The sequence below is a fragment of the Lissotriton vulgaris genome, chromosome 1_1 (assembly GCF_964263255.1).
Source record: "Lissotriton vulgaris chromosome 1_1, aLisVul1.2, whole genome shotgun sequence".
In the NCBI taxonomy this organism is placed as follows: Eukaryota; Metazoa; Chordata; class Amphibia; order Caudata; family Salamandridae; genus Lissotriton; species Lissotriton vulgaris.
The window spans coordinates 705,964,910-705,988,571 of NC_141685.1; the positions used below are offsets into that span (position 1 = coordinate 705,964,910).

Genomic DNA, 23,662 nt, shown 5'->3' on the forward strand with positions numbered 1-23,662 from the left:
ACCCCATTACAAAAATAAACAGCCCCGGGAAGATGGTGGTGCCCTGTGCACGGAGGGGTCCGAAAGACCCCCCCCCCCCCAATTTCGTTTTTATGAGCTCCAGGTAGGCAGCAGCCCCCCGGGCTTCAGAGGAGGCAATATATTGATAAATAGCCCCAAGAGTGAGACCCCCCATTACTGATAAATAAATAGGCCCCAGGGTGGTGACGGTCCCTAGGTCATGGGGGTCCATGATACCCCATTATATTTCAGTATAATGGCTGCAATGCCATGGGACCTGGCTCCCCCAGGGGCTAAACGCTTTTTTTTTGGGTGGGAGCCATGGCTCCATCACAACCGCAACAATTATTTTTTTAATTACGGATTTTTTCCCTGGTGGCGTCCCTCCGGGATCCCCCCAAGAGGCCCAGGAGGCCAGAGTATTCATACCCTGCCCCCTTCTCTTTTTTTAACGTATTATTTTGGGACTCAGCTCAAGCCGAGTCCCAATATGGCAACCAAGAGTTCCTGGTTTAAAGTGTTAGCAATCAATTAGATTTGAGCACGAGGACTGTTGGATCCTAGGAGGATCCACGTCCCTACATTTGCAAATTGGGATTTTCCTTAACATTTCCAAAACTACTGAATGGATTTACACCAAATCATAAAAAGGCACTTCCCTGAACGAACATCTACCTTTATGCTAAATTTGGTATAATTCCATTCAGCAGTTTGGGCTGTAGCCGTGTCTAAAGTTCCTATGGGCATTAATAGGGGAAATGCACGTTTTTTTGCCCCCCCCCCCTTTTTTTTCTCAGCCCTCTCTTGCCGGATCACCCCGAATTGTCCATGTGCAACAGGAAGCGCAAGCTCAATTGTTAGGGGAATTTTATGAAGATTCATCAAACAGCGTCAAAGATATAAGCTAGTCAAAAAACACTTTTCATATAGAAAATAGGCCATAACTACCTCCTGGTGACTGCCAGTAGTTATAGTTATAGTTAGGACCTAGTTTTCATCGGAAAAATGTTTTTTGTTTTGTTAATAACTTTGGCGACGTTTGAGGATTCTTTACAAAAAATTTTCAGAACTAGTTTGCCACTCACTTCAGCTGCTGTTAGGGTGATTTGTCATGCGGGCTGGGAAAAAGGGGGGCAAAATGCATTTACCCCATGTAATTTCCTATGGGGATTTTGAACACGATTGCAGCATAAACTGCTGAGCGGAAGTACACCAAATTTGGCAGAAAGGTAGATCTTGTTCCAGAAACAGTGCTTTTTGTAATGTAGTGTTAATACACTCAGCAGTACTCAAGTTATTAAAGAAAAAATATTTATGTTCATCTCGAGATGCGGGGGTCCTCAAATCTGACAGATTTCAAAGGAAATCTGATTAGCTGCAACCACTTCAATCAGCAAGTGGTGGAAGTCATCTTGAGACTTTGACTCGGCCGAGTCCCAAGAAGAAAAAACTTTTAAAAAGCATAAGATGTTGACGTTTTACATTTGCTGCAGATCCTCAGCAAACACAACCCACCTTTGCATTTTTTTGGCTCCCTGGCTGGGCCAGATCCCGGGGGGGATTGGCTTTTTTGTATCAGGGAAAGATGGCACATGCTGGCTGCAGCACCCTCCGCAATATCCGAAATCCACTGTTTGCATTTCCCTGCACTACGTAGCAGTCACCACACAGTGCCTGCCACCTGCTGCAGGGAAATATAGGGGGTACCATAGGTACCCCCCCAATGCACATCCACCTCCCCTAACACAAGGGGGCCCCACTATGGGCACCTAAATGCAATCCCCGCTTGCCTGTGAATGGCGGTTTCACTGCCATACACCGACTGGTGCGGAGGCAGCATCATAATATGGCGGACGGTGCCTGCTAGGCTCCGCCACCATTTTGTTGATGCAGGGTGGGTCCGCCAGGCTATCATAATGATTGCCTTTGGCGGATCCCTGGGCGGATGGACTTTGCGTCCACCATCACACTGCCCGCCATTGTAATTTGGCAGGTGGAGAAGTGCCTTACGATGGCAGTGAAACCGCCACCAGCAGGCTGCCGGTGGTGTTTTCACTGCCATTGTAATGACCCCCTTAGTCCGCTCCCAGTGCGTGGGGGGCATGACAAATGCTCCCCCGTTGCTGGGAGCAGACTTTTCATCTGTTTCCCTTCCTCCACTAAAGCGATATTGGGCGCTATCTCGGGTCACAGTTCTTGTTCAATGTTGAGACAGTTATCTCAAGTAACTATAACTTGTGCCCTGGGGTAACTATAACTTGTGTCCCCACCATGCAGAGTGATATTATCAATGGCGTTATAGAAGATGTCATGAGTGATATAATATGTGAGGTAATTAGCAGTGCATGGTGAGGGTGTGAGTTACAGTAACCTCAGGGCATGAGTGATAATTACTTGAGAAAATAAAACTACAACATTTCTATGGTTTCTCCAGGCCCTGTGGCCAACCTTTCAAATGTGGCCAAAACAGAAGGGGGGCACGCAGGCCCCCTTCTGCGGCTAATTTTGAGCACAGGGACCCGATCCCATGGGTCCAAATCATTATCAAAAGCAGAGGGGAGCAGAAGGGAGGCTCGTGCCCCCCTTACTGGGCCGATTTGACCCTGGGGACTACACCCTCGGGGCCCGGTGCATTTTGTTAGAGGAGGGGCAAGTAGTCCCTTTCCACAGCCGTTTTTAGCCCCAGGGCCCCCCTTCTCAGGCCAATTATGACTCCAGGGACACAATGTCCCGGTGCCCGGTAACATTGTAAATGGAGACAGGTGCGCGCAGACCCCCTACCCAGGCTGATTTTGGCCCCGGGGACCCCATTACCAGGACAAAGCCATATTATAAAGAGGAAGGGGGCACGCGGCCCCTGTCTCGGGGGCAATGTAACTCTGGGGTCCCCATTCCCCGGGTTCTATACCTTTTTTAATTAGGTAGGGGTCACACAGCCCCCCTTACCCTTGACAGCGGTGATAAAAGAGAAGTAGAGCATTGCTTTTAATATGGTTAAAGTGATGTTTTAGCATTAGCACTAAAAGTCACTATTTTCTATGACAGAAACCTCTATGCATTGGCAATGACAGATTCATCTTTGAAGAGTGACATAATATGTTTTAAAACTGGCTGCAGATATATACTGCCAGGGGGATGCTTGGGGTAGACCATTCTGCCTCATAACAAATCCAGTTCTAAATGTTTGCTGACATTTGTGATAACCCACCTATTGAAAACTGGGTTGGTAAATCATGGAAATTTTGCTGAATGTTGGCAGTAAATTCTGTTTTGAATGAGGGAAAAAAGCTTTTGGATTTTTTTATATATGTTTTTATTAGAGCAACAACAAGAACAGCAATACAGAATAAATAAAAAGATGAAAGTAATATCTCCTAAATAACAAATCATGAAAAACACATTAAACTGTGTAGCGAAAAAGACCAGGGTTAATATCCACTGATGAATACTGAATAAAAACCAGTTCCAAAATATATGAATAGAATACAGTATATAAAATATGTTAATCACTGGCCCACATTATACTGTGTTCTCATAGTTTACCAAACATTTCTTTCCCATCATAACTCAATTATTTTATAATTTCCAGCAATATGAGAACAAAAACAACAAACAATGTCATTCCCCCTTGCAGCGTTAAGGGAAAATTAATAAAGTGTACTTACTAGTATCAACTAATGAATAATATTCTGAAACCGATACAAAAACTACTTCTCTCTGTCATATTGGTATCAACCTTATTTAAAGTGCCTATACAACTAGCAGCAAATGTTTTAATAAAGTGCAAAAGTTGAATCACTAAAGACAGTGCTATTCAATTAGGAATATGATCATCTAAGTTATAAAATAAGAAACTTACCCAGATAGCCCTAAATCTTACAGTAGCTCCTACACGCTTTACATAAGCCTCCTCAAATCTATAAGTCATGCACACTTTAATAACCTAGTGTCCTATCGTTAGTTTTTTTTTTGTTCTCCAGTTTTGGAAAATAAGAGAACTTGCGGCTGCTATAAATATTACTATAAAATACTGCTGATAGTTTTTTCAGATAGTTTACCTTCCTTGCCGAACCAAATAAAACCAGCATACAGGATGGAACAATTGTTACAGAGAAACAGCGAGTAATAGAAATAAAAACATCCTTCCAAAATTGCTGTATGTTAATTCACTCCAACAATATGGGCACTGGTTCCGATTTATCTTATGCAGTATCAATGGGGTGTAACATGCTATCCATCTGATAGAAAACTCAATCATTCGAAATCAGCACCTCGCAGTGCTTTATTACTTATTTCACTAAGCTGTTGCCATTATCTTGAGGTGAAATTACACCCTGTCTCAGAATTAATTTTCTGAAGCTCTTCCATAATAATCTCCTCTCTATTAGCCTTCTGGTGTAACAAATGATACCAAATTCCAACCCCCACCGTTTTGTTCGCCATCTGCCTAGTGATCTGGCGTGCAGATTTGCTCAGCTTTCTATAATTATTTTTGAGAAAATTCGCCACCTGGTGGAAAATCATATAAAGAGTGGTGCTTTGGTTACTGAATTGCAGTCGTACTGTTTCCTATTAAATTAATCTATCATGATTGTAAAAATCCCTAATCCGATGAAAACCTAATTCTTGCCATAGTTGATACAGTCCTTTTGACTGCATTACACCTCCTTCTGCACAATCTTGACTAGGGGTATAAGCATGATATGCTGGAATATCTTGAGATTTAAAAAACAACTGAGCTCTCACCGATAACGCCAATAAAACTGTATATCTTGTCCTTTTGGGAAGTTTTGAGGACCGTAAAAAAGCTGGCAACTTAATGGCACTTTCTTTCAACATATGAATCAAAAAGAAATTATCAAAGACTGAATTTATCTCTCCTAATTGGGATAACAAGTTAATCAGAGAGGAGGGGGTGGGCGCACACTGCCTCACACTCCAGCACTCATTTTGCCCCGATACATCATAATAAATGCAGTGCATGATAACACTTTCTTCGGTGTCAGGCTTTAGTTTTTCACCCTTGTTGGTGCAGCCAGTGCTGTGTATCTCAGCATCTCCAGCACCCCCAAAAAAGTGATGCTCTCTACTGAAGAAGGACAATTATCCTGAAACACGTGTGGAGAGATACACAGCACTGGCGGCACCAACAAGGGTGAACAACTAAAGCCTGACACCGAAGAAAGTGTTATCATTCACTGCATTTATTATGATGCATCAGGGCAAACTGAGTGCTGGAGTGTGAGGCGTGTGCGCCAACACCCCTCCTAAGTTAATCAGAGAGGCCTGGTAGCATGTCGCAAAATGAGTGAGTGCCAATCCCCCACATGCTACATCTAATTGCAAAGTGGCTAGTTTTACCGAGGTTCCTTATTATTCCAAACAAACTTTCAAAGCATTTCATCCAATTCTTTAAAAAAAGAACTAGAAATTTTTATAAGGAAATTACTGAAAGGAATAAAAACAATGGGAGCACTGACATTTTGAAGATCAAGATCCGTCCTATCAGTGATAATTGGAAAAGAGTCCATTTGTCTAATATTTTTTTAGTTTTGCAAGCATATTTCCCTGGTTCAGTGAAAACAGTTGTGCATATTCCTTTGTGACAAAGATACCAAGGTATCTAATTGGGTGTGGTGATCAATGTTGTACACAAACCCGAATCTCAGTAATCCCCAAATTGAATGTGAGGATTTCCATTTTTGCTAGAGTCACTGTGTATACCCCGAAATGTTTAAATTTCTTGATTTCGTACAACGCATCCTGTATATTAGACCCCCCAGCTTTCAGATATAAAATTCTGTCATCTGTGTATATTTAAATGTTTGCCATCCCTTCAATGGGAGGCAAACTCAATAAATGATTATGAATGTTTGCCACTGGGGTTCAATAAAAAGGGAAAACAGAAGGAGGGATAGCGGACAACCCTGTCGAGTTACGCGATTGATATTTACCAACCCAGCTTCTTCCCCATTATTCATAAAGTTGGCCTCCGCCTGGCTATATACTTTTTTAACATATTTATCAACTGCTGTGGAAAACCAAACTTATCCAAAATAAAAAATAAAGCACGCCAATCTTCCAAGTCAAAAGCCTTTTCCTGCATCCATCATAAGAATTGCTGCTTTGTCTTATTAGCCAAAAAATAGTCAATAGCTTGCATTACAAATATGTATTTTTGGCCATTAGCCGTCCTAGAAGAAAACCATTTGATCTGTATTAACCACCTGTTGGGCACATGGAGCACTCCTCATCACCCAGATGTTCATAAATATTTTATAATCTGTGTTTAACAGACTAATAGGGTGGTAAGAATTAGGATCTCGCTGATCTTTATACTTTCTAAAGAGGATTACCACCACTGATTTCTTAAAACTTTTGGGGATATCTATCCCGTCTTTTATTTGATTAAACAGATTGGTCAAAAGGGAAGTAATTCAGCTTGAAACATTTTATACACTTCTGCCGGGATCCCATCAAAGCCACTGGTCTTGGCATTTGCCATACTTTTCAATACTGCCAACATTTTTAACACTTCTATAGAACTATGAAGCTTTTTAGTGTACTGCCGAGACAACTGAGGCAGGTCTAATAATTCAAAATATGATGTCAATTCTGACTCTTCTATAACCTGTATTTCCGTGTAAATTTGTTTTTAATGAGTGAGAAAGACATCTGCAATCATGTATTTATCTTCTTCTAATTGACCAGTAACTGGATTTTTAACTTAGCTTATTATTTGTCCAGCTTTCTGACTTTTCACGGTCCAAGCCAAAAATCTATCAATATACTGACTCTTTTCCTAAAGTTTTTGTTGATATGCTTTACTTCCCGAAATCTCTTCTAACAAAAAAAATCATTCAATTGTTCCTTAGCTTTTAATAATTGTTGCTGTTGTGTCTTAAAAATATGTTCGTCTAACGTTGTTAAGTTTACATCTTGTCTGGCTTTATCCACAGTGGCCTGTAAACCTTGATTTTTTTGCTTGAGCTGTTTGCTCATACTAGATTTATAGGAAATAATTTGCCCTCTAAAAGTAGCTTCAATGCTTCCCAAACCATGAAGATTTGGGCAATATTTTCATTAAGTTGGAAAAACTCCCTAATAAAAGTTGTAGTTTAACTCAACCAAGCAATCTATCAAACGGCCACCTTAGTTTCTTTTTTGAGGTAATCACTATGATTATTTTAAAAGAAACTATGGAATGACAGGAAAATGAGTTGGCCAGTGTCTCAGTCTTGCCATTAGCTAGCAGTTTATCTACCAAGAAAAAAGTCCAATTGAGATGCTGTTTTATATCTATAAGAGTAACAAGTGAATTGAGAGAAACCGGGATGCCCTTGCCTCCATGGATTTTCTTAAACGAAATCCATTGTCATATTTGTTATTAGCTTTGCCATTTTAGGCTTCAATTGCCATTTTGCTTTAGTCAAATCAGCCGTCATCAGCCAGGCTAGCTTGAATCTAGTGGCAAAGTGAGCAAGGGACCCACGTCTGGGCATACAGATCCCAGGATGCTTGTCCCGGTCCAGGGAAGGCATGGCTTGGCAGTTCGGTCTGGACTGTTCCCATGAGGCAGTGGGTCAGACTGATTTACATATGGACATGTCTGAACTGGGGTGGCAGAGTGAGCTAAAGAATGATGATGGATTAAACCCAGATCAGTTGACTGGGGGTGAGTGCTTGCAATGTTCAACACTCTGTCCATCATCCCCTTTGGTTTTGCTTTGTTAGCCCTAAGTTGGCAGGGTATGCCCAGATGTGGGTCCCTTGCTCATGTTGCCACTGGATTCAAGCTAGCCTGGCTGATGACGGCTGATTAGCCAGAAACCGGTCCCAGGATGCTTTTTGTTTCCGGTCCAGGGAAGACATGGCTTGGGAGTTCGGGCTGGACTGTTCCCATGAGGCACAGGGTCATACTGATTTGCATATGGCCTTGTCTGAACTGGGGTGGCGGAGTAACCTAAAGAATGATGATGGATTAAACCCAGATCAGTTGACTGGGGGTGAGGGCTTGACATGTTCAACACTCAGTCCATCATCCCCTTTGGTTTTAAATTACTAGAATGCCGTCGATATAGTTGCTCCTAAAATGGGAATCCAAAAACTACAAACAATACAAAACAAAATACTGGTCCACATATTAACCTGAAAAATGCCATTCATATAACATCCACACTCATGTTTCTCTCTTGAAACCTGCAGAGATATGCATGGGTGGGTATTTGTTGAGTACAAACCCAACTATACAGCAAAGGAGTAATGAACAAGAGAGGCAGCCAGTAGTTAAAACTTACAATCATTTACAATGAAACCGGATGTTTTTGAGTGATGAATCTATTGTAGAAATTTAGTGATCTCTGAAGAGGTGGGTCTTTAGCTTTTTTACGAATTACAGAATTTGTGAGGGAGTTCTTACAGTGTGCCTATAAATTCTGTAGTGTACCACAACCATCCAACCTTATAGAATCCCGGTGGAGGCCAAAAGTGGTGCTGCTAGTCCTCCACATCAAATGCAATGCAGTAACGAAATGGAATATATCTCTCAGCATCCCATATGTCTGGTGGCCAATGTAGCGGCAAATAACCTGGTCAAAATAGACGCCAGCAACAGTTTCCGTCATCCGGACTTTAGGGATTGCTTGCAGACTCTGGCCATTATTTGGGCCACCACAGCGAACATATGAGTTTGGACGATTGCGGGACACTCCAGAACTTATAACCACACTACATTTATTGCTAGCGATCTTAGGAAAATTCATGATTTGGTTTGACCCTGGAGTACATTAACTCAAGTATACAGGCTGATCGGACTGTGATTAAAATAGTTAAGCCTGATAAAGTTCCAGCTGTGGAATGAAACGCGTTGGCTGATGACCAATTTTTAACTTCAAATACAATAAAAGATATTTTGGATACACCTGGAGTTTAACGACTTTGTTCTGGTGCACCTTTCCTCTTATACAAATTTGCTTATCTGGTTTCCAGTGGAGTGGAAGTGCGGCGAACTCTGAAAGCAGTTGCACAGACTTTCCAAATTGTTTATCCTAGGAATTGATGTGCTGAACCCTGGTCAGCCGCATTTAGTCCTTTTTTGTAAAATATTTTGACATCTGTGTACCTCCTTCACACGCTTTTGTACTGAATCACAACCAAAACTTGAATATGTGACTATGGCTCTCTACGTTTTGTGGAGAGGCCAAAAATTAGATGACCATGTATTCTGAACAACTTTTTGATTTACTGATAAGGCACTTGTGAGAAGCTTGCACTGCCTTCAGCCTCAATTTCAGAGGCAGCAACTGAGGCCCCTATATAAACGCTTGAAGGTGACTGTTTAAAGTCGAAAGTATTCAAAATTAATATAGTGCACTAAAAAGAAAACACATCATCTTTGAAATAGCTAACACTTTTATGGACTACAAGATTCAGAAAAAAATTTGAAATATAAACAGGAACTGAATCACTGACATTTTACATTCATTGTTTAGAAATCATTCAGCATTTTGCCTGAAAATTTGGGAATGTGACTACGGAGCCCAATGGAGTCTGTAGAGTGCCACAGGCCTCTACAATACAAAGTAATGCGCTTTTACTCAGAGGGCCGGGCTGCTTCAAAGAGATACATAAAGGGCCAGATGGTTGCTTGTGGCCATTGCCGACACAGCAGCCGCGGCCAGCAGTGGGATTACATGCAGGGCGGTGACGTGGGGAGGGGGAGGGGAAGGGTGGGGGGTAGTAATGTATGGATTACGGAGTTTTACAGGTAAGTAAACATTTAAATAAATAAAACAAATTTCGTTGAGCGCACTGCATTGCATTTGGGGATGCAGTGCACTCAACGATATTCGTCGTATTTATTTAAATGTTTACTTACCTGTAAAACTCAGTAATCCAATCATTACTACGCCCCACCCTGACCCTCCCCCTCCCCGCGTCACCGCCCTGCAGGTAATCCCCCTGCCGGCCGCAGCTGCGACACAGTAACTGTGGGTGCTTGTTTATGTAGTCATCAGCCACGGCCCGTGGAGGAAGTTTCGGTGGGGCGGAGAGGCGGGCGGGGGAGGGGCAGGGTGGGAGGTGCTAAAAACTGGAGTATGGATAATTGAAGGTAAGTAAACAATTTAATAAATAAAACAAATTGTTTACTTACCTTCAATTATACATACTCCAGTTTTTAGCACCTCCCACCCTGCCCCTCCCCTGCCCCGCCTCTTCGCCTCACCGAAACTCCCTCCACGGGCCGTGGCTGGTAGTCATCCCGCTGTGAGGCCTACCTGCATGCGCAGGCCTGCGCCGCCTGCTACAGAGACCTGTTTCTTGGATGTTTTAGTTACTACTGGGTCTGAGACCCGGCAAAACTCGGCCCAGTTAAAGCCCTGGATGGGTTCGTTTTCGCTATAAAGATTGCTTACAACAAAGCAGCCATTACGTCTAGAGTTTGCGCTCATTGTTGTGACGTCATAAGTGTGGGAGGTTGAATAGATCCACCGGCATTATGGAATTTGGAGTCTGCAAGTTTCGTACAGATCTCTACGACAGATGCACTAACACCAGGCGCGCAACACCCATTGGGCTCACCGGGCTTCAGCCCCCCCCCCGTCGCCTCCTCTGCCCGGGCTAAGATGACACGCACTGAAATGGTGCAAGATAGCATCCGATCGGAGAATGATTTTTTTAATGCTTTCTGAGAGGCCCAGCAGCCCGAGCCAGCCAGCCTCTGCTTCAGTGAGTGACCTCCTGCCCCCACCTCTTGTTTTCCTTTACGGTGGCGCCGCGAGGTGAAATCCTTGCCTGAAGGCAGGGATTTCACCTAGGCACTTGATCGCTTGTGAGCATGGGGTGTGAAGTGCACAGCAGGGGGAAAGGGCTGGCCAGTTAAGGTGATGCTTTTCCTTTGTAAAGGAATTTCTGCTGGCGTCATAGCCCATGGGGTGCTGTCTGTGCACTTGTATAGATGTGTATTTCATACAAGTGCGCAGACAGCAACTCCTGGGCTATGACGCCAGCAGGAATTAATTTACAAAGGAAAAGCATCACCTGCACTGGCCATCCCTTTGCCCCTGCTGTCTGTGTACTTGGATGGAATTCACATCCAAGGTGCTGCTCACCAGATAAATGGTGAACAGGGCCATGGATCTTTCTATTTTCGCATCCAAGGGCACCAGGGAAGATGCAGAGGAGGCCCAGGCAAGGAGAATCCAGGAGCCATTTGACCCCCACCTATCTACTCTGAGACCTTCGAGGGACTGGATGCCAGGACACAGTGCTGCTGATCAGCCAGCCTCCACAGTATGGTATCAGAGGAGCAGGCAGCAGTTTTTTATTTATGTAAGTCCCAGTAACTTTAATGCATTTTTCAGTACAGCATTACCTACTGCCTGCATGTCTAGGTTACTTTGAATGTTGTTCTTGACTTACATACATAGAAACGTCAAAGAGGACAGTCCCCTCCAAATATGCAAATGTAGTGTAAGTTTGTAGTGTTCATTTTTTTTTTGTGGTGGTAGTGGGTGATTTTAGAGTTCAGGGTGGGTGTGGGTTTTAGGGTGCCAGTGAGTACTTTTATGGTTCAGGGTGGGTTACGGATTGGGGTGCCAGGGGGTAATTTTAGGGTTCTGAGCGGGTATGGGTTTTGGGGTTCCAGGGGGCAATTTTAGGGTTCAAGGTGAGTATGGGTTTTGGGGTGCCAGGGGACATTTTAGGGTTCAGCATGGGTATGTGTTTTGGTGTGCCTGGGGTAATTTTAGGGTTCAGGGCAGGTGTGGGTTTTGGGATGTCAGGGGGCTATTTTAGGGTTCAGGGTGGGTATGGGTTATGGGGTGCCAGGGGTAATTTTAGGGTTCAGGGTGGGTATGGGTTTTGGGGTGTCAGGGGGTAATTTCAGAGTTCAGGGTGGTAATGGGTTTTAGGGTGCCAGGAGTAATTTTGGGGTTCAGTGTGGGTATGGGTTTTGGGGCTCCAGGGGGGTGATTTTAGGGTTCAGGGTGGTAATGGGTTTAGGGGTCCCAGGGGGTAATTTTAGGGTGTGGGGTGGGTAAGGGTTTTGGGGTGCCTGGGGGGTAATTTTAGGGTTCAGGGCGGGTATGGGTTTTAGGGTGTGAGGGGGTTAATTTTAGGGTTCAGCGTGGGTATGTGTTTTGGTGTGCTAGTGGTAATTTTAAGATTCAGGGTGAGTATGGGTTTGGGGGGCAAGGGTGTAATTTTAGGGATCACTGCGGGTATGGGTTTTGGGGTGCCAGGGGTAATTTTAGGGTTCAGGTGGGTATGGGTTTTGGGGTGCCAGGGGTAATTTTAGGGTTCAGGGTGGGTATGGGTTTTGGGGTGTCAGGGGGTAATTTCAGATTTCAGGGTGGTAATGGGTTTTTTGGACTTGCAATAATAAACATTTCACGTGCACATTGTCCTCCTATAGAAGCAATTGTTAATGAACTGGCGAAAAAGGGTCGTCGCATTGAAATGGCATTGTGAAAATTGGTTATAATGTATTCCTAAAGTGCTTTGTAGTAAAATATATTAAATTGGCCTTTTAATTCAGTACATTCTGTTCCTTTTTCATAAGACAATAGCATATAAATGCATCAAATGAACAAAAATGTGTGCTTTCATTGTTGTCCAGTTTCAAATGCAGAATTCACCACATTTTTTTCTCGGCTTGACCTGAGCATTAACCGATCCTGATTATCTGCCATTTTAGCTCCGCCCCATTGATTAACATTAACCACGCCCCTTCACCTGCCATGTTAGCCCCCCCCCCCGAAATTAAGACCTAGTTGCGCCCCTGACTAACACACTAATCTTTTTTTACAACTTTAAGTGCATCCTCATTGCACCGTTTTTTCTGGTAAAAGGCAGGATATGTACTTTCTAAGATTGGGTTAGATTTTGGTTAATGTTGAAAGCTAACACGATGTACAAAATTTGAAAATTAACAGAGGGTGTAATGTGTTTCAAATAAAAGTTCAATCATGTTAAGGTTGGTTTATCACACGGTATTGTTTAAAAACCAAAAACAAAACGCTAAGAAGCGAAGACTCCTGAAGGGATGTTTACCGGTGAGTCGAGTTCACAAAGAGGCACGCTAGTGTTGGAGGGCTGCAGGCTGTTCCTTCTCTCCAGCCTGCTCGCTTTCGGGACGATGTGATTGGCCGGGAGCTTGGCAGGCCTCCAGGAAGAAGCCTCTATATACTTCTGAGAAGCGCGAGCGCATCCAGAGACTCAAAAACTAGAGAGGCGAACACTCCGCGACTGGCCGTGCATAAAAGACAAGAACCGATCACTTCACACCCGAGCAGCAACCTCCTCCGCGAGCAAAGATGTGCAAAGGACTAGCTGCGCTGCCGCACACATGCCTGGAAAGGTGAGGACGCATGCCCTATTCCACTGTAAAGTTTCGGATTCCTAGCACCTGCACACGAATACGAAGACACCCCGGATGTGCTTCGTATGTGTCTGGACTGGAGTGTTACACGTTTGTGCGCTTGGGTACATTCAACATAGAAGGATGCAATGTTTTTTTTCAGTGCACGCGTGTAAAAGTGTTAGGTGCCCTAATCGCATGTTGCCGTACAAGCCTTCCATCTTCACTAGCTCGATAAAATGATGATAATTAATTTGTTTCAGAATTTTAACAGTGCATATCGGGTATACAGCGCCAACTAACCTTTCGGAATGAATGTGCGCTTCACAAGTGTACTTTCTGTGGTTTATATTGTTTTCAGTGAATGATGTACTGGGGTCGTCCAAGTTCACACGCGCATCCGTTATGCACATTCCACAGAGCTTGAATCCTGACAAATGTACATTTATTATTGGCTTAGTGTATTATAGTCACAAAGATGATTATTTTCATTAGACGAACAAGGCAAATAAACACAATAACATGAAGATCTCACAAATGAGTAACCTAAATGGAAATAGCAATTGGTAAGGCAGCTTCACGCCTGTCTCCACCGGTACCAATCTGCACCTGGTGTCTCTGGCTCTATGCGACTGCAGAGCAGAGCCTTCTTCCAGATCATGACTGGACACACACTATGATGCATTTCTAATTGCATGTTATTTTGTTCGAAGAGGTCAATGTGAGGTGAATGGGCATGAAAGGCAAACGCACATTATTGGATCCTAGTCCAAGAACTGGTAACACTCTTGTGTGATTGCACCTGTCTGCTAAAAAACCTACAGTCAGGGCCACTTGAGTTATGCGGCAGTGGAAGAATATTATGTGGCAAGATATACGAAATTGAGCAGAGGGAAGAATAGTTAATATGTGGCACCTCTATTCATTGGAAAATAGAGCAATACAGTATAGTATGTATTTTTATCTACGTCTCTCACTAGGATGTGTTTTAGGGTTAAACATATGGAGCATTAAAAAGAGATTAAACATATCGGTTATTGTTTTCAGGTCTGAGTGCCTTGTTATCATAACTGCAGCTTTGAGAACAGTGTCTGTGATGTGCACATTAATTTGTGGTAAAAGAACCAATTAAAAAGACAGCAAAGGAATAATTCGGTCCTACATGCTTGAATTACATTAGAGTTTTTAAATTCTTTTTCCTGCTGTAAAGAAATACGTCTCATTCCATCGATCAAGGGTGTTTTCACTTTCTGGGCAACATTGTCACCTGTCTAAATGGCTAATTACAACAGTGAAGAGCTGACGTGAACACAACTTTCACAAAACTCACAGTGCTGCCGTGCATGCTGTCCACAACATAACTTCCGGTCAGTTGTGGCTACACTTTTCTGTGCTACAATCTACCTATTATACAGCAGTCAATAGATTATGTGGTGAATGTGGCAAATTCATATTTGCGCCTAAAATGCTTACGTTCTACAAGCGCGATTTTCCAGTGGCCATGCATACATTTCACGTGACAATGAAACCATATGTGTCACCTGGCACATATTGCCGTATTCACAACTGTCACTGGAATTCCTCAGTCACCTGCCTTAAGTGTATGTTCTCGGGCCAGGTTCTTTCGGTTTCCTGCTATTGGAAACGCAACACGATGATGGACGGAGTGATGAAACCTTCCAACCACTCACAGAACTGGTCCTTGCCGGTGACAGCGGCGCTGCCATTTGCCACAACTGAACTTTCTAGAGCGCTGTCATTGTTCGGCCCTGTATCCCCTTTCTCGATACGCCCTGCTCGTGGTACCTCTTGCAAAACGTGCCTGGCTTCATCGGAGTGTCCCCAAGAGTTTGGATTCCATTTTGTCCTAAAAGCATACTTTGGTCCTTCTTTGCCCATAGTATTTTCTGCCTCTCCTCCACCGTGCAGCCTGCCGCTCTATTCAGTGAACCCCTCCTACTTTCCCACAACGTGGTCCGTTAACTCCAAGCACTCTGCTTCATTATGTGTCTTTCCTGAGCAGTTCATGCATTAGCCACTGTTAATTGTGCAGTTTTATGCAGCGCGAACTCAGGTCCGCGGGCTTCGGAGTGCTTTACCTGAGCACCGGTTACATTGCAAAATGCCGATTATTTTTTTCAGCCACGGAGAGATTAAGCGATTTTAGCCCAGAATCACACGGTGCTGGGCTGACGCCGGGACTCCAGCCTGGTTCCCAATTCCAAAGTCAGCAGGTCTAGCCGTAACGCCACATCCGATCTATTAGCCACTCGTCGGTGGTGGTACGCGGTCTCAGCGTAATCTGATGCAGTCAGCAGTCCGTATTCTCCTTCGTTCTTTGACGTTGTTTGTTTGCACACGAGTAGATTCTGGACTTTGCAGCTTCTGGTAGCTGTATCCCTCTGTGTCTCTCTTAATCTTCTTGAGGTTCCTGCTTTTCGTGTCTGCCCCGCTTTCTGCAGCTACAGATTTCCCTGTTTTTAAACTCTCACCGTCTTATCATCAGTCCCTGGGTTCTCTACTTCTATATATGAACCCACCTTTCAGCAGGTCCAGGGCTCCGTGATATCTGGGGTCTGCCCCTCCTCTGAGAGTTTCACGCTCCCTGAGGTGTCGATGTCTGTCTTCGGCGCTTGTCGGTTCCCACGTTGTCAGTCTCCTCCGCACATTTCGCTCTCACAGATGTTGTATCGGTTCCTTTTCTCGGCAGTTCCTGCTGAGGCTTCTCTCTACTCTCAATCTCTCTGCTCACCCTATAGAGGTTCTCATGTTCCAGATGTGGCCACCTTACCTATCAGCTCACTACTCCCCACTCTGTGTCCTCCACTCTTCACTCCGCAGGTACTGGACGATGGGGATCTATGTTTGAACTCCTCCTACAGGTTTGAATCCCAGGGGGATAGCTCAGCCTTTTATCATTTCGATGTTAATAAAAGGAGTCCCACTGAGTAGGGTAACAAACAATAAAAATCTGCTATTTCAGCACCAAGAGACCCGAGACTTGTGTCAACGTGCACTTTACAAAAAACACATGCTATGTTATGGACACCTTGCCGTCAAATATCTGTTTTTTTTTTGGGTGTCAGTTCAAGTTATTGCTTATCGACGGCTTTCATCTTTTCCTCATCAAGTTCTGAGGTCCGCATTTCTGATACCTTTCCCTCTGATGAGAAATTGCCAATGTTCCCGCTTTCTCATGCTCACTGCCTCCCCTACAACCTCTGACTTCACTGCTTTTAAAATCAGGGCCCGTTCTCGGTTTTTTTCACGCCTCTAACCCTTCTGTTCACTAGATGGTGCACAAATACTTTGTTTCCTTTTCCACCAGTAAGAATTTGGGGCGTGCCTGGTTTTCACACTTTTTGAAGTTGAACTTCCAGTTTAGGTTCACCTTCACATCTGCAAAGTTTTTTCTGCACTTTGCAGGATTATTTTCACTCTAGTCAAACCCTAAATAATGGAAGATGTAAATAGAATATATGTAGAAGTGTACCTTTCGATACTTGTTCTATGCACAGAGGATAATATTTGCAGGATTTTTTTCTGAGTGGTCACATTTTGTAACATATATTGTTGAGAAAAGTCTTGATTTTTCTTAAAATGCCAAGAAAGCATGATATGATATGATATGAAGGAGATTTATACTGCGCAAGACAATAACCCGCAGGTATCAAGGCGCCTAACAGTATGATCAGAAATTGAGACAGACACTTTGGAACTTCACGAAGTTGCAGAGGTTTATACAGATTTTCAATATGGTTGTTAGAAAAAAGTGTTGTGGCTGCACATTCCTATTCCTGACCAGCTATTTTTCGTGCTTTCTGATGAAAATCGTCAATTTATTTTGTTTTCCTAATTGTAGGTGTTGCCTACATACAGTTTTGATCTGCGTATTGTGGATCATATCAACAAATACACCAGGGTTTGGCCCGGCCCTTTGCCTACTATAGGCTGGCTTTCTTGTAATACTCATTTGCTTGCTTTTTGTTTGATAACTTTTCTTCTGTGTCATCTATTTGTCCCTCCAATGCAGCATAGCTTCTTTACCATCCTTTTGAGAGGATGACTTGTAACCTTCCCCTGCTGACAGTCTGGGAACTACTTATTTCATTTTCTTTTAGGAGTCCATGAGAGTGCAAACCATATCTTGCTCTATAACTCATGTGTTGCTTCCCCACTGAATTATCCACCCACCACACTGCATGTTTCTACCTCCTCTTCTTACACCTAGCTTGTCCATTGCTTCCTTGACCCTGCCTTTTTTTTGCCTTTTTAAAATGTGTTCCTGATGTCCAGCTTCTTCGTAGGTCCCCTACCCCACTCCAGTTGCTCTACCCTTCAATAGGCTTTTCCACATGTGCTCTCCAATCCACTCTGCCATTGTTCTCCCAACACTCCAATCACAGTCCTTTAAACAGATTTTTTGTTCTTTGAAGGACCCTGTAGCTGCCATTCACTTCCAGGAAGCTTTGATTTTAGAAAGAGGTTTGGTGCAATTTAAATTCATTTTTAAAGTACCTTTCCAAGTGATATCTACCATATTTGATAGGTAAATTAAAGAATATACAAAATGGTGGCCCCACAGTGCAATATGTGCGCGCCTGCCTGGCATTACAATGGGCCGCCATAGTGACTTGACACTCAATATGTGGACACAAAATTGCAACCTTTTTTGCTTGCTGTGTCTGCACAGCATTGGCAAAAGCATTTCTTTTTGCTGCTTCTAAACAGCACCTGCAAAAAGCATTGTCAAAGCCAATAAGCAATAGCCAAAATGACAAGACCCACTGGCTTTACCAATGTTTGTTTTATATTGTGCCTTCTCTTCACACATTCCCAATGAGAGTGATTCTTTTAATAGGTTCCAAAATTTAGCTGGTCTTCTTGATTTGTTGCATCAGTAAAAAGCAGTGTTAAAGCACAGGCTGAAAAGACAAGAGCAATGGACTTTTCCACTGATTGTTTTATATTATTCCCTCTTGAACAGTTCCTGTTTTTAATAGGTGCCAAAAATGTGTCAGTTCCCATGATTTGTCACACAGATTTCTCAGGCTTCTTTCCCCATTTCCCTAACAGGACACAATACTCTGTGGGATAAAAAAAGGGCATGTGGTTCCTGCTGGTGATAAATACTCAGGGCCTCAATTATGAAAATTGCCGCATCACTGAGTGAAAACAGCACTGCAACAGTTTTCACTGTGCCCTCCTTGCGACACGGTGGAAGCACCATATTAAATGTACACCGCTCCACGTTGCAGGGAGTTACAAATACGTCAGTATTACTGATATATCTGTAGGCTCAAAAGTGACGCATTGCTGGGGTGTTTATGAAAACAGACACAACTCCTTCACATGGGGCAAGCCCTATGTGAAAGGGCCTGCGTCAGTCTTATGCCTGCTGTGAGGCAGGAATAAGATATTGACGCAGTAGTGTCCTAGAAGTGTTGCAGTGAAATCTCATACATTTCACCGCACCACTTTTAGAGCCCTTTATTGTGGGGGAATGCCCACCCTGCATACATTATGCCTGACACAGATATAATGTAGTGCAGGCCTTTACAAAGTGACTCATATGTTTGGATGCTTCACTTTGCAAATATGCCGTCTCGTGGCGCATTATTTACACTGCAGCAGCGTCACAAAATGGGATGCAACACCAGCGTGAAAGTGCTGCATGCCTTCATAAATAAGGCCCTCAGTTGTCAGAGTGTTACATACTATCCTTTTATGCTTGACATAAAATACTATCAAACATCCTTGCAAGCTTCTACTACGAAAGAGTATGCACCCTCACTTACAGCAGCACCTCGAAATCCTAGTTAATAATCCAATAATCTGTATCGGGTTCACTATCTCTGATTCGATTAAATGTAACATCCCAATAATACTAAGAATGTACACAAATGTTTAATGGTGATTTCCCATTGGGTTAAAAAAATAGTGTCTGGGTGAAGCAAATGGCTTACTCTGCTGAAATATTTAGTGGGCATGGGCTAAACTCAAAGACGGAGAATAAATATGATATTCAGTGGCACCACCTCCATCCTGCCCATTAAACATTAAATATAATGAGTGCCCAGCAGTGCATACACCACAGCCAACAGCAGCAGTGAAAACTTACATCACACATACTGAAAAGACACAGCACAGCCAGGAGCAGTGGAAGCATCCCTCATCACCACAGAACAGGTACCGAATGTTAGCTTAAGTGCACCCTTTCCACACAACACAGCACACAACACAGAGCGGGTACAAAGAAGAAGCTGTGCATGATCCGCTCAGACACAAAACAGGCAGAGGAAAAGCAGCAACAAAGCAAGCTAACCTCACAGAGCGAACAGGTGGAACACAAGAAGAAGCTAGACAACCATTGGGATACTGGTCTCCTCTGGTCGGCAGGGACTTGTTAATAAACCTTTTTTCTGGTTGTAAAGAAGGTACCCGACTTGTCATCACAAATTGTGTCATGTCTCTTGAGCCCTCAGCTGGTACGAGCAGTACCCCAGCAAGTTCTCGCAAACCATCAGCTGGGCCCCATAAACACTCAGCTAACTCAAAGAGTTCACAAGCTATACTTCAGCTAACTAAATGCTACCACTTATCCACCCTAAGAGGCCCTCTACTAGTCCTGAGACACCCTCAGCCTACCCTCATTTTTCATCACCAACTCTCGGCTGGTTGTTACATTTTCCAGTGTCTATCAGCACCCTTAGTTGATCCTCAAACAGTGTTCAAGTCCACGCCTTTCATGGCTCATTTCACAGATCCCTCTACTCTGTCTCCATCTTCTCACAGACCCTGTCATCCTGGTCTCAGACCATCATTGTTTACTCTCTACTGACAACAGACGACCAAAGAAACCCTTAGCAGGCCTCAGTCAACCCCTAACTAACTCTCAGAAACCCTTGCTAGCCCTCACATTTAATTGCAGCTTTGTAAAACGCTACTTATCACCCTTAAGGGTATCCAGGCGCTGTGGGTCTTCGGGGAGATTAAGTGAGGTATTGCCCACAATCACATGATGCTGAGCTGAGCTGCCGCAGGCGTCGGGTTTCGAGCCGCAACCCTCTATCTCCGGAGTCAGTCGCTCTGGCCGTTGCGCCACACCTCTCCCAATTGAACAGACTTCTACTGTCAGCAAGCCTTAGCCAACCTTTAGCCCCACGGTGCCAGTTTCCAAAGCCTCTGAGGGGCCGCCACCTGTGTTTGAAGCCTATTACACAGTCAGAAAGACCACCTCAGTTTGCCTTCCAGCCCTCCCGGTTGACAGTCAGATATTTCCAAAGTACCTCTGCTAGCCCTCAATTCCTCTCTTGATTCATAACATCCCTATGCCCTCTAAGCCCAGAACACACGCCCATTAGATCCCAGAGCCACTCTCTTGTCCCTCACATCCCATGCCACCCCATTTCAGCCTGCCCTTATCTACACAGTCAATAAAGTCCGCAGACACCAGTATTCAGTGTGCTTCAATGCAATTTCTGAATCTGCAACTCCTAATGTCCCACTGTTACTCTTGCTTAAGGCAAATCAGTGTCTTTGGCCCCTTTGCAACACTGTGCAAAATACATACTGGAACTAAACTGCAACACTTTGGAAACAGATTCCATCTTCAAAATTTCAAATACGAATGCATGTGTTGGGTGCGCACATAGTACATACACATATGTGCACACCCACACAACTGCACTGACATGCACCTTGTGCTAAGAGCATTGCAATTTAGCAGTAATATTAAATTGTATTCTGTACTGCACTGTGTAGTATCCTGCATATTTATTGTAAGGTGTTTTACCTTCCCTGCTCATCCAGTGTCTGTGCTCTGACTCATTGGAATGTTGGAGTTTGATGATGTCTCGGAATGTTGGGACTGTGAGAGGCAGAGTGACAGTTGCTCATGGGCTGAACAGCTGACAGGCAGCTCCTGGTGGGGCTCTCAACTACCACATATCTTCATGATGTCCTGTACCTTACAACCTGTTATCTTTATGAATAAAGCATCCTGAAATACAACCTTCCTGAGTGGACCTTCATCACCACAAACTGTTTTACAGATTTCAGGTACAAATCTTAGTAACATTGCTCAGGTGGTTAATGCAGCTGTTGCATATGTCCTTGTACAGTAGGTAGCTAACAAGATCTGACCCTGGAGAATAATTAAACTGGTTTCCGTCTGCAGCAATGATATGCCCTTGACCTGTTTAGAATACATTTGAGCCCTTCCCAGCATAAATCAAACTGTAGTTGTAACAAACCAGATATTATGGCTTGCTACACCTAGGAAGGGTTTTTAGATCAGGGATGATTTGGCACTCAGCAAATAAACGCTATTGACTAAAAATGTCAGAAACATATGAAAACAATATGGTGCGAGCTAGGTAAGGGGATAAGCCCTATAACCCCTTAATTGAGTATGGATAAATCCACACCAAGCACACAACAACAAAGATGCCTGAGCACACATAAGAGAAAATCAAGTTCATGTGAACAGCCAGTTGAAGGCCACAATTGATCTCGTAAGGATGGAAGTAAAAAAAGTCTTGTGGTAATATGAAAGCAGAGTTCAATCAGGTAGATTCTTTTTTATTCCTTTTCAACAGTGAGGGTACGTGGAACAAGCCAGCCGACACGTGTTTCGTCGCACAGTGGAGTAATGCTCCGCGACTTCTTCAGGGCTAAAGGCCGGTGATAATTCAAACCCGGCCGGGCTAAATGTTCCGATAGGGAAAATATCCTAATCAGGAACCAGAATCTAGAAAGTTAAACACAAATCGTGCTTTATGTTTAAAATTGTGATCAATGACGATTTAGTGTCAGTCGCTTTAAGAAATAAAATGAAATGTAGCGGGCGAATCTTCTATGGTGTGTCTCTATTGCACAAACATCCGGGTTCGGATTATACACTCTAGAATAGGTTTATGGCAGGAGAAAAGCAATAGAGACTCACCATAGAAGATTCGGCCGCCACATTTTCTTTCTTAAAGCGACTGACACTAGGCTTAGGCATTCAGATATTATGGGTGTCCTTTGGTTAGATGGTAAAACTATGAAGTGTAAAAAATTATGCAGCTTTTTCATTGCGCTTTGAATGTCATTGTTAAGTTATATATTAATTTCCATTTTCGTACATGATAACATTAATATTATCTAAAATTCATGCTCTGTCCTTGCCTCTAACGAAGTCAAGTTACGAAAATAACTGCTCCCTCTCCTTGTTTACGTTTCGCAGGACACACATTTCCATATTTTGTTTTATCTCTTTGGCAGCTTGTGAAGTGACATACAGTGTGTTCTGCTTCGTGTCTGACAGATTCTTAGAATCTACAGCCAGGTGCGGGTGACACAGCTGGACTCCCCGTGAAGCCTAATTGAACACAACTGAAGGGAGCGATAGAACTGAAAATATAGAAAGCCAGAGAACTGGCCTGTCTCCTTTGGTCAGCGTGACAGCATGGAGCAGGGCCATCTAACAATCCATACCCAGCTTGTGCTTTCTACAATGGTATGCCAGCCTTCTCTGCCACACTACTGAGACCCCTAGAGCCTTGCCCCACAGTTTGAGGACCAATGTGCTCGAGCACATTTACTGCATTAAGGGATGGGCGCACCACACCACATTGTGGCTCCTGTAGCCTGGGTCAGACTGGCAGATAGGGCTATCCGCAGTGTCAGAAGAGCTGTTCCTGCAAGATCAGCGTGGGCCAGTGTTTGTTTGTTTGTGGGTCAGTTTCATGGATTGGTGGGCGAGTTTTTACTCTTTCTTTCCATGATATTATCAAAAACATTGCCTGCAGAAAGCACAAAGTCCATGCAGTTTCTTGTAAATTACAAAACATCTATACAACACGTCTTTACTTGTTCAAAACTGCCCTGAATTAGAAATGTAGGCAGCTTCTTTAGCTCTTTGATTCTCTAATCGAGGACACTTTTATTTTGGTATCTGGGCTTATTTTCTCTCCTAGTCTGACCCTTCCTGGGGCCGCTGCAAACCCGGTAGCCTTCATTTCAATTGTCACCTCTTCCGCAATTCGCAGACTTCCATAGAGTCTGAAAAGTTCATCTCAATGGGCACTTGGCTCTGTAAACTTTTTTTGTTCAAGTTAAAAAAACAAGAGCCAGAGTTTATTTTCTGTGGTAAAAAATAATGTGAATGCCCCAGATGTGATGCGCAGGGAGCATTCCCCTTACATTTGGGATCAATTTAATATTTTCCCTGCTCACAGGTGAGGGACCATCACGAGACCACTGTGCTGAAGAGGGAAGACCAAAATTGCCCTCCCCAAACCAGAACAAAATTACAGC

General features: G+C 43.6%; 1 protein-coding gene across 1 annotated transcript in view; it reads left to right on the plus strand.

The window, feature by feature from the left end:
- The first annotated feature begins 13,211 nt into the window (after positions 1 to 13,211).
- LOC147747686 (regulator of G protein signaling 5-like) overlaps positions 13,212 to 23,662 on the plus strand; it is a 269,939-nt gene continuing 259,488 nt past the window's right edge. The window contains exon 1 of the mRNA XM_086954748.1: positions 13,212 to 13,360. Within this exon, the coding sequence (XP_086810874.1) occupies positions 13,317 to 13,360 (44 nt within the window). The 5' untranslated portion in view covers positions 13,212 to 13,316. The remainder of the gene's footprint in view (positions 13,361 to 23,662) is intronic.